Source organism: Saccopteryx leptura, chromosome 3 (genome assembly GCF_036850995.1).
Source record: "Saccopteryx leptura isolate mSacLep1 chromosome 3, mSacLep1_pri_phased_curated, whole genome shotgun sequence".
Classification (NCBI taxonomy): Eukaryota; Metazoa; Chordata; class Mammalia; order Chiroptera; family Emballonuridae; genus Saccopteryx; species Saccopteryx leptura.
Window position 1 is genome coordinate 346386129 of NC_089505.1, and position 12401 is coordinate 346398529.

At 38.7% G+C, this 12401-nt stretch overlaps 1 protein-coding gene across 1 annotated transcript in view; it reads left to right on the forward strand.

The window, feature by feature from the left end:
• Positions 1–12401, forward strand: part of PKHD1L1 (PKHD1 like 1) — a 163462-nt gene that overhangs the window by 97085 nt on the left and 53976 nt on the right. Inside the window, exons 49-55 of the mRNA XM_066379362.1 lie at positions 1076–2105; positions 3770–3961; positions 7111–7262; positions 8161–8320; positions 9426–9597; positions 10325–10413; positions 10763–10911. Of these exons, the coding sequence (XP_066235459.1) occupies positions 1076–2105; positions 3770–3961; positions 7111–7262; positions 8161–8320; positions 9426–9597; positions 10325–10413; positions 10763–10911 (1944 nt within the window). The remainder of the gene's footprint in view (positions 1–1075; positions 2106–3769; positions 3962–7110; positions 7263–8160; positions 8321–9425; positions 9598–10324; positions 10414–10762; positions 10912–12401) is intronic.

The following is a 12401-nucleotide window of genomic DNA, read 5'->3' on the forward strand; positions in this document are numbered from 1 at the left end:
ATGCAAGTTATCCCCAAGAGATTAGGAGCTCCTCTGTCTTTTATTTATATTCAGTCTAAATAATCAAGGTTTAGCATAGTTTTTTTCAAGTATTCAGTAAAAGAAAGGAAGGGAGGAAAGAAAGGAAGGAAGAGAAGGATAGTAAAATCCATAAACCCACTAAACTGAGAGCACTTAGACTGCCAATAAACTATTGAGGGTAGTAGAGTCAATGCCTGCATTTTGTGAAACTCCCCTCCTCATAGGATCTGTGACACACTTTGCCATCTGAGATATAGACTGAGTGAGGTTGCTAGGCTCAATCTGCATGTTAAATATTAGTAACGGTTAATTTTGTATTTTTGGATAAAGAATGGAAATAGGTGCCCTCATATTTTATTTTCAAACCTCCTGGGATCATATTTTATACCCACACACTCAAATGCACACCCTCGCACACACTGGCATCCACTGTGTTTGCCTATTAGATTGTAGACTTATTGAAGGAAAGTACATCAGGGTGGTTAATACGAACACCAACTCTAGAATCAGACCAGCTTGATTTTAAATGAGCCCTATGACCATGAACATGAAGTTCAGCCTTCCTAAACTTCAATTTCTTCGACTGTAAAATGAAGTTAATGATAAGTGGCTACTTCACAGGATTGTGGTGTAGACTGTGATCATGCATATGAGATACTTAGCACAATATCAGGCACGTGGTAAGCATTCAAGAAGTGTTTCTCATTATGATGTAAGAATAAAAGCAAAGGAGAAAAGTCAAGAGGTTTTATTTTGCTAAACACAAAGTCTCGTAACAGGCTGAGGTGAAAGCAGAACAGTTAAAGATGGCTCTTGTTCATTCATTAATCCATCACATTAATCCGTCCAGTATGGGTTGTTATATAATGAATCAACCAAGGTAGGTTGGGGTCCAAATATTTTCCAATGACAAACGTGAATGATATGGGAGATATAAATGTATTAGTAATAATTAATATAAAGCTGGAGATTATTTTTAAATAGGAGAATATGAGCTAGGTCAACTCTGTGTTTATGTGAATCACTAAATAGTCCTGATGTCTGGGCTTGACAGGTATTCCATGCTGGCCAGGCTTTTCGGTTGGGGAGATATCCAATACATTGGCACCTGCTGGGAGATTTACAGTTTCAATCTTATGTAAGAGGCTGTGCAATTCACCAGACCTATAACAGAGCTGTTACTATCCACAACACACATCACCTTCTGGTTGAGAGGAATATTATATATGACATCAGGGGAGGAGCATTTTTTATAGAAGATGGTATTGAACATGGCAATATTCTGCAGTATAACTTGGCAGTGTTTGTACAGCAAAGTACTAGTCTTCTGAATGATGATGTGACCCCAGCTGCATTTTGGGTAACCAACCCAAACAATACCATTCGGCACAATGCAGCTGCTGGGGGCACTCACTTTGGCTTTTGGTACCGAATGAACAACCACCCTGATGGGCCATCTTATGACCGAAACATTTGCCAAAAAAGAATTCCTCTTGGAGAATTCTTTAACAACACTGTTCACTCTCAAGGTTGGTTTGGACTTTGGATATTTGAAGAATATTTCCCCATGCAAACAGGATCTTGTACTTCGACAGTGCCAGTGCCTGCAGTATTTCATTCACTGACTACTTGGAATTGTCAAAAAGGAGCTGAATGGGTCAATGGAGGTGCCCTTCAGTTCCATAACTTTGTGATGGTAAATAATTATGAGACTGGAATTGAGACCAAGAGGATCCTGGCTGCTTATATTGGAGGATGGGGTGAAACCAATGGAGCGATGATTAAAAATGCCAAAATAGTGGGTCATCTTGATGAACTGGGAATGGGGTCAGCATTTTGTACAGCGAGAGGCCTGGTTCTCCCATTTAGTGAAGGCCTGACTGTATCTTCAGTACACTTTATGAACTTTGACCGTCCCAACTGTGTCGCATTGGGAGTGACATCTATCACTGGAGTTTGTAACGAGAGATGTGGAGGTTGGAGTGCAAAGTTTGTAGACATCCATTATTTTCATACACCAAACAAGGCTGGCTTTCGATGGGAACATGAAGTGGTACTGATTGATGTTGATGGTTCACTTACAGGTATGTTATAATTGCTGATAAAATACATTGGCAATATGTTTGTGTTAACCTCAAGTTGACTTGTCAAAGCAGATCCAACTGAATCAGAGATTTTACCCAGTACCAAACTGAACTGATGACTTAAGGATATAGGTTAGTATTAGTCATAGATGAGACCTTTTTTTCTGGAAAAGCCCCAAACTATCAGATGCAGCTTCCTTTTTTACCCCCTACATTTGCACCTTGGTTTGGAATTAACAGCAAATTTTGAGCAATATTTATGGACATACTGATCACAAAAGGAAGCTGTTTCTATTTTCGAATGCCTCCATTTTATACTGTGAATTACACAGATCAGAAACAATTTATATGACTACCCAAATTCTCCCATCAGTCATGGCCCATAAATTCTAGCTTTACTTACATAAACAATGTAGACAAACTGGATATATCCTGGTCAAATACTTTAATGGGAAGCAGGAAGTTACAAGCCTGATGTTAATCCTTTTCTTTCCAATTTAAATTATGAATTTGGAATTAGTTCAAGAAATATGTTAATAACATTGTTGACCATTTCAAGTTCAGAGTATGTCACAATTTTTAAATATTCACACATTTTAGAACTTAGTGTCTTTACACATTTTTAAAGATAAAAAGATAGCAAAGATGTGTGTGGGAGAGATTCTGCGTAATACATTAGAAGAGAGAGAAAATTGACAAGTAAACCTACAGATATTAACAATTTACTTTTGAAAGACTTTGAAAGATGGAAGATGCAACTCAATGTTCAAACAGACTGAGTTCTCAACTATATTTGATGACTTCTATCTCTCGTTATAATGGTGGCTTTAGGAGGAAAAACATTTGGATGGTTCTATATAAAGTTTTGTATAAGTTTTATTAGTTTATTAAATTCAGCTTAGATTTTTAATGTTAGCTTGAAGTCGGTTGGTTAAGAGTACAGGCTGTATGGCAAGCTGCTGGATTTGAATTCTTAGCTAAGTTCTTATCCCACTTCCTTTCCCCTACTTTGGCTCTCATGGGTGCTTCAGAGCACGTTTCAGTTATATCTGCAGTTAACTACCAACCAGAGGGTCCACTTCAAAGCTTCTATGTGAGCCCCCCTTGCCCCATGCCAAAGAAACAAACAAAAAGATATTACCGGCCCTGGCCGGTTGGCTCAGCGGTAGAGCGTTGGCCTGGCGTGCGGAAGTCCCGGGTTTGATTCCCGGCCAGGGCACACAGGAGAAGCGCCCATTTGCTTCTCCACCCCCCCCCCTTCCTGTCTCTCTCTTCCCCTCCCGCAGCCAAGGCTCCATTGGAGCAAAGATAGCCCGGGCGCTGGGGATGGCTCCTTGGCCTCTGCCCCAGGCGCTAGAGTGGCTCTGGTTGCGGCAGAGCGACGCCCCAGAGGGACAGAGCATCGCCCCCTGGTGGGCAGAGTGTCGCCCCTGGTGGGCATGCCGGGTGGATCCCGGTCGGGCGCATGCGGGAGTCTGTCTGTCTCTCCCCGTTTCCAGCTTCAGAAAAAATACAAAAAAAAAAATTTTTTTTTAAGATATTACCAAGACTTTTTGATTATAGTGGCAGTACTGTGGATCATAGTAGGTTTACATTGCAGACAGTTTGGTTTTTCAGTTGTATAACATGAAGTAGGAAACATGCTGCTTGTGTTCATTCCCTAGGGCATAAAGGACACACCGTCATTCCCCACAGCTCACTGCTGGACCCTTCTCACTGCACTCAAGAAGCCGAGTGGAGCGTGGGGTTCCCCGGGTCTGTCTGTGACGCCTCTGTCAGCTTCCACCGTTTAGCATTCAACAAGCCTTCGCCAGTATCCCTGCTGGAAAAGGACGTGGTTCTCTCAGACGCCTTTGGTAAGTGGAGTAGAAAAGTTTAAACCACTAATTTAACTATTTTCCTCATCATCTTCTTGAGTTGTCACTCACTGTTTGGAACATTTCTAAAAGCATACTATTTATATGGCAGAGCCCAGGCACTGAAAATGGCCATGTGAGGAGTATCACATAAATTCATGAATCAGTGTGATATTTGCTGATTAAGGAATCTCTAGCCAATATTCTGACACAGAGCAGGGAAGTCAACATAGCCCTTGGAGCAGGGCAGTATAAATACACCCTTGTTCCTGCCACTGAAGGTTGATGCTTTTGATCATCTCTGCTGATTGAAATGGGGTGGCAGAGCATTACCTTGTTCAGGAGCTGCCCACCAGGTGCTCAAAACTGTTGATTTATTGACTTGTTTCAGGAAAGATACTGTACTTGCAACCAGATGTGCTTGATGCCATTACCTTGACTTGATTGCATTCATTTCCTGTCATTATTAATGATCCATCTGGCATCCAAATGTCAATTCTGCTAATATCCAGTGGGCCAGAAAAGGAAGTTAAATGAGAAAGTGGTAGGAATCCTGGTTTGTGCATCTCTCAGCTCGCACTGGGGCACTAGCTTCATTTTTCTCCTCAAGGATTTGAAATTACTTTTATTTTATTATCTTGGTGAGGGGTGGAGGAGGCATGGTCCCCAGAGTGTTCAATGAGTCCTTCCTACGAGATTTTCAGATTTTCCTTCACTGTATTAATTAGGGAACCAACGTGAGAATTTTTCTAGTTGCTAAATATATCGATTCTCATTATACCTGGTCTCTCCTACTCTGGCTTAGATCTATATCACCAGCTCTTTATCTTCCTATCCGTTCATTCAGCTGTCTAGCAGTTATTTGCTAAAATATCTATCTATAATGAATCCACTTTCACATTCACTGTTCTGATGGACCTCAGATTATGGAAAGTAAAAAATGTATTGATAAATCAAAAATTTGCTAAACAGACAATAATCAAATATAGTTTTCTACATTTTCTGCATAAATTTAGATTATATAGCTTCTTGATGACACTGTATAAAACTGCCGTCATCATGATGTAAAGTAAACATATAATAAGGAACCATAAGTATAGAAAAAGATTTTTATCAACAGAATCCAAATGAGATTATTTCTCCCATAAAAGTATCAACATTAACCATTTTTCTTTAATATATTGCAGGTATTTTCACAATGTTACCTAAAAACACTATCAGCACTTTCACATTTAGTGACATTGATAAGGTAGAAACTCACAATTTGAGACTAAAATCATGCATCTTAAAATATGACAAAAGAATTTAGAAAATGTGCAGCATGATCATACCAGTCATATTACAGCTGCTAAAATTAGTAATTCTGTGTTAGAGCCATCAGAACATCCTGGAATTCTGTTATTCTACTCCATATTATCAGACTGTCTTATGAAAATATTTCTTGTAAGAATTACAACTTCTCTTCAAACAGAATTCTTTTCCCAGCATACATCACTGAACTGGACAAATAGCCATAAAATGGGCCACTGGCCCCACTGGCCTCCTTGTGAGACTGAGCAGAGATGCAACCTGTCACTCTGGCTGGGGAGCACGTTAGCGTGGTGGCATTCAGGGTGTTTCAGGCTTAGTATCAGTTCAGAGCCAGGATAGAACAACTCTTGGGATGTCTGGATAGTTTCCTTTCTTTAGTTTGCAGTCGCCTGATACATGGTCACAGGTTCCTCCCACTCACTGAGGACTGGGGTGGCAGTGGGGGTGGGGGGAAGGTGCTTGGAGTCCTTGAGTTGGCCTGGAGCTAGGAAATAGGTGAGCAGCAGTGAATTTCCACTTGGATAACTTAAGTTAGATTTTGGTCCCCCCTACTTTCACCTTCCTCCTTCCCTCTCTTAGCCACATCCAGAGACTAGTGGGCAGTGGATCTGCAGGGGAAATAGTAAGTATGCAGCACCACTTCCATCGTTTACTATGATGATATATTTATATATGTGTGTGTCATTAGATTTCATTGAAAGGCAAGCACTTTTCAAGCCTTTGCAAAAGTCGGTTCTGCTAATATCCAGTGGGCCCAAAGGAGTCCCCCAATGTCAACAGGGCAGGGAAGTCTTCTCTGCCCTGAAGGAGGGGAGAGGACTGGACATTTGCCAAATGATCCAGACCTCATACCTCTTCTTGTGTGTTGCAGGACTTTTGGAACTGTGTTCAGTGCCTCTGCTCATGGCCCTTTCAAAACCAACACTACTTCTTAAGCCTAAGAAGGAATGAATTGTTCCCCCTTGATATTGGTGTTTATTTCTTTGCCTTATCCCCAAACTAAAAAAAAAAAAAAAAAGATGACAGTTTATTTTATAATCTTGCTTCTAGAAGATTCCTCTTACATTTGTAAGTGAAGAGGTTACAGATTTAGCATAAAATTCAATCAGAGAGTGAAGGAAAGAAAAAAATAGAATATGGGCAATTAATCACAGATTCTTTCTTTATATTGTAAGTGATTTTTTCAGATCTACTGAAGTTGTCAGGTACTCTCTAGTGAGAAAAGCATAACTATATTTTATGGTTTTTTCCATTAAAAAGTAGTTCTGGTCCCAAGTATATCACTCTTAAAATTTAGTGTATCAGAGCCAGTATTTGTTAGTCTAGTTACAACCTAGTTCCTTAAGAGTTCTAAGTCAAACTTGTCACTTGCACACGGTATGCAGATTTTGATTAACTCAACGAATATAAGAGAATCTAATAAAGAATCCGAACTTATGTTTACATACATTACAAATCAATGATTCTTAGGAATTAAGTTATTAAAAGAGTAAGAAATGGAATTATACTTTATATCAATGATATGTAAAGAATTGAATTAATATATTTAAGTATTTCTGTCATAGTCTTTATAATCATTATGCTTCAATTTTTTTATTTCTCTAAGTTATAAAGGCTCCACCTCAATTCCAAATTCCAAATGAAAAAGCATTTTGTTTCAGTTACGACTATTCTTAAACAGTGACATTTAGAACATCAGTAATGAAATGCTATGCTGGGCCTCTTTACAGACTTCCCTAGACTAGACCAAAGTTTTCCATTTGTGTTTGTCCACAGAAGGAGGAATTTTCTAGAAGTAGAGATTACTATTATTTGTTTGTTTTATTTTTCTCCTACAGGCACAAGCATTGTTCCCTTTCAGAAGAAACGACTGACTCATATGTCTGGATGGATGGCTCTGATTCCAAATGCAAAGCACATTAATTGGTATTTTAAAGGTGTGGATCACATAACCAACATATCATATACATCAACATTCTATGGATTTAAGGTAAACAAAGAGCTATAAAATCCATCTTCTAATACTTAAGATTTAACATTATTCAACCACAAGGTACATTATCCTTAAACCAAATGGCCCAGAATATTGACCTATTAAAGTCCTACACACCCTCCATGACCTACCCTCTATCTAAGACAAGCCAAAAAGATCCTATATTCAGTAATAAGAAGTAAGCAATCTTCTTGCCTCATTCCCATGTTACTAAACTTGTGCCCTGTTATTATTACCATGACCATGACTCATGCTTACTGACTGAGTGCTTTGATGTTTCAGGGACTAGTGAAGGGCTTTATTATTTGTACTATGAAATATATTAAACAAAAAATTATAGAAAATAGCCAAGTCTTATTGTGCCTGTCACCCAGCTCTATCTGAATCTAACATTCCATGAATATTTACTTTGACTTTTAAAAAGAAATAGACCTTTTAGATGATGCAGAAGTTCCCTGTAGACTTACCCTGATCTCATCTCTACCTCTCCACGTCTAATGGAAGCCAGTATCCCGAATTGATATCTTCATCTCCTCCATTTATATTCTTATATTTATACTGCATATGTGCAGCCAATAAAAAAAAGAACCCTAGCATTATTGCATTGTTTTTAATGTTTTCAAACATTATAGAAATAAAATATTTTCCAAAATACACGTGTGTGTTAAGATATATATAGAGAAAGAGAGAAAGAGAAATAGACATTTATTGCCTTAGTGACAGAGTTAGCATTATTGCTGTAGACATATAAAATATTAATAAACAAAATATAAAAATGGAAGAAACTGAAACCAAAACTTGTGTTAATATATAGACTAATTCTGTCATCACAATTAATGCCTATTATGCAGGGTATTAACATTTAAAACAAGTCTCTTTTTGTAAACGTCTATAGGAAGAAGACTATGTCATCATATCTCATAACTTCACTCAAAATCCTGACATGTTTAATGTTATTGATATGAGAAATGGCTCTTCAAATCCCTTGAGTTGGAATACAAGTAGGAATGGAGACTGGCACCTTGAAGCCAACACTAGTACTTTGTATTACTTGGGTATGTAGTCATTTGGCAGAAGCAGTTATTTTATCTATTGCTTTGTCTAAAGGGGGACAACAATTGCTTAATTGGCAAATGTTATACAGTGCCCTGTATATAGCAGGATTCAGGAAATGTTTGTTGAATGAAAGGACTGAAGACGAAATTTATGCTGGAAAAAGCCTTGAGTTGAATTAAAAACTTACATTTTATGTTTGGAGATATACAAACTTTTTTTTTTTAACAGAGACAGAGAGAGTCAGAGAGAGGGATAGATAGGGACAGACAGACAGGAACGGAGAGAGCTGAGAAGCATCAATCATTAGTTTTTCATTGCGACACCTTAGTTCAGTGGTTCTCAACCTTTCTAATGTCGTGACCCCGCAATACAGTTCCTCATGTTGTGGTGACCCCAAACCAAAAAATAATTTTGGTGGCTACTTCATAACTGTAATTTTGCTACAGTTATGATTCAGAATGTAAATACCTGATATGCGTTATGTATTTTCCAATGGCTTTAGGCGACCCACAGGTTGAGAACTGCTGCCTTAGTTGTTCATTGATTGCTTTCTCATATGTGCCTTGACCGTGTGCCTTCAGCAGACCGAGTAACCCCTTGCTCAAGCCAGCGACCTTGGGTCCAAGCTGGTGAGCTTTGTTCAAACCAGATGAGCCCACTCCAAGCTGGCGACTTCAGGGTCTTGAACCTGGGTCCTCAGCATCCCAGTCCAACGCTCTATCCACTGTGCCACCGCCTGGTCAGGTGATACACAAACACTTTTAATTTAAACATGGTCCTCAAATTTGTATCACAGAATTAGAGGAAATGAATACAATGAAAGCTGTCATATATTTTGTTTTAATTTTTATTATTTAATTATTCTTAGAAAAGGAAAATATTTTTAAATAAAATTTTAAATTATGAAATATATTTTCAAGATATTTTAACCATGTGTTTCTCAATGAGACATGCATTTTGTCAGAATTTCTCCATATCTATTCCATGCATTTGAATTATACCATGTTACTATCTAAAGAATATATTCAAATTGTCCATGATTTTGCTTATATTTAAGTCCCTTGGTCATCATGTTATTTTTAAATTGCTTTACTCCCCTTTTAGTTTCAGGGAGAAATGACCTTCCTCAAAGCCAGCCGGTTTCTGGGACGCTGGATCCTGATGTGAAAGATGTTATTATTAATTTCCAAGCCTACTGCTGCATTCTCCAAGACTGCTTTCCCGTGCACCCCCCGTCCAGAAATCCAATTCCCAGGAAGCGACCCGCCACATATAAGTATGTAGGCCTTTTGTTTGTTCCTACCTTCAATAGCACTGATAATCCTTTTCATACATCACTCCTGGGGGAGAAAAATGTCCCCCACCTGCCCAGTGCTTCGTAGATCACAAAGCCCTTCCACATTACTTCACTTGAGCCTTGTAACCACCATGATGATAATGGGAAAAATCTCACAAAAATTATGCTTGTTACTGGTAATCTTAGAGTGGCAGAATGTTAGATCTGAATGATTAGACCAATTCCCTTATTATATAGGTAAAGTCCAGTGACCTTAGGTGAACTACCTGAGATCACAGAACTTCCTTTTTTAAACTCTAAGTCAATTTCATTTTTTCATTTTTAAATTTTTATTTTTATTGACTTTACTGGGGAGACACTGGTGACAAAATTACACAGGTTTCAGGTGCACAGCTCTATAACACGTCATCTGTACAGTGAGATCATGGAACTTCCTGACAACAGGAAGTAAGGAGTTAGTGGGAAAAAATGTGATTCAGACTGTGGGTGGAAAGGAAGTTGCTTTCAACGGAGAAAAATCTATATAGGTAGTTGTGTGTGTTGAGTATGTTCCTAATTTCACATATTAGCTTGTCTACTTAGTGAAATTATAAACCATTTCATTTGCATTCTGTCATCCTCAAATCATCTAGTATAGTGTTACACCCTAAAAATAAGGTCATTAACTATATAGTGATTCATGGAATTATTTTCCTTTTGTTTTCAGCTTATGGTCAAATGATTCTTTTTGGCAGTCATCTCGGGAAAATAATTATACCATACCTCACCCAGGAGCAAATGTGGTTATTCCTGAAGGTAAACACATAAAGAAGTATAATGCCTGTGTTTATACAACATTAGGATAGATGCCATACAATAGTTAGTATTCTACCTTTATGAAGTATACTGTAGGAAATAGCAAATGTGGAGATGGATTCTATATATTATCATATCCTGGATATCAGTCTTAGCCATCTGGGTTTTATGTGAACTTAAACCTGAATATTAAGAATATAGATTTTTCTGGGAAAGACAAGGATCAGTCATTGTATGGAAAAAGGGTTGCACACTTCAAAATTAAGACTCACCAATAAGGTTGCCAATGTTTTATGTACAGGCTATAATCTATGGATTATATTTCTTATATTAAAGTATTGTTTTATAGGAACATGGGTTGTTGCAGACACAGATATTCCACCACTGGAAAGGCTGATTATTTGGGGGGTGCTTGAACTGGAAGATAAATACCATGTGGCAGCCGCAGAGTCTTCTTACAGAAAGGTTGTTTTGAATGCTACCTACATATCACTGCAGGTAATAGTACGGGTCTTGTAATTTATTAACCAAATTCTAAAATGTTGGTGGTTTAATGCAACATCATAAGAAAGCATACTCAGTTGGTGTGAATAAAGAACACAACTGTCTCAAGTCCATGAAACGCGATGCAGTGTAAGTTTAATACGTTTCTGCTCTCCTGCTCTCCTTTCCTTTGTATTGTGGACTGAACATTCCTGAGGAGTGACTATCATGCTACCTCTTTTTAAGATTTGCCCAGTTTCAGTCCTCCATAGGATAGTTGTGTTGTTATAAAGTACAGCTAAACTCACAATTTGATTCAACCAACAGTAAATCCCCAGGAGTTCTGGGGGAGAAAAAGTAAAAGATTTTAATCCTTTTTTAAAAAATGAAAATGAAAAGTATTTCATAAAATGAATGAATGTAGATGGAAGTATGAACACAGAAGCAGATTAATAAAAATAGCTTAGAACTATCACTTCATTGTCTCAGAAACCTCAATCTGAGATCATTTAACAGTGTAATCAGTTTAATTGTTCTATCAGTCTTTTATTATGGTTCTTTAAAAAGAATGGCCTAGGCCCTGGCTGGTTGGCTCAGTGGTAGAGCGTCGGCCTGGCGTGCAGGGATCCCGGGTTTGATTCCCGGCCAGGGCACACAGGAGAAGCGCCCATCTGCTTCTCCACCCCTCCCCCTCTCCTTCCTCTCTGTCTCTCTTCCCCTCCCGCAGCTGAAGCTCCATTGGAGCAAAGATGGCCTGGGCGCTGGGGATGGCTCCTTGGCCTCTGCCCCAGGCGCTAGAGTGGCTCTGGTCGCGGCAGAGCGACGCCCCGGAGGGGCAGAGCGTCGCCCCCTGGTGGGCAGAGCGTCACCCCTGGTGGGCGTGCCAGGTGGATCCCGGTCGGGTGCATGCGGGAGTCTGTCTGACTGTCTCTCCCGGTTTCTAGCTTCAGAAAAATACAAAAAAAAATGGCCTAACCATAAACCTTTTGAGCAGCATTAAAAAAATAAAAATGTGCCTGACCTGTGGTGGCGCAGTGGATAAAGCGTCAACCTGGAAATGCTGAGGTCGCTGGTTTGAAACCCTGGGCTTGCCTGGTCAAGGCACATATGAGAGTTGATGCTTCCAGCTCCTCCCCCTTCTCTCTCTCTCTGTCTCTCCTCTCTAAAATGAATAAATAAAAAATTTTAAAAAAATGTGCAGTTGCTTTTCTTTGATAAAACTAAGCTTTTAATGTTTTAAAGATATATGGTATTTTTATTACATGTGTGAGCTTTGAGGTAAATTAAAGCTGCGATTGAATTCTTACCTCACTGTTGAATAGCTGGGTCACCTTAGGTAAGTTATTTGACTACTTTTAGCTTTAGTTTTCTTACCTTTAAAATGTGACTAATACCTATTCATTGATTTAGTGTAAAGGTTAAGTGATCCAATATATGTAAAGCATTACAAACTGTGATTGACATAGAAACAGCAAGCATTTAATAAAAGCTATTATTATCAATAA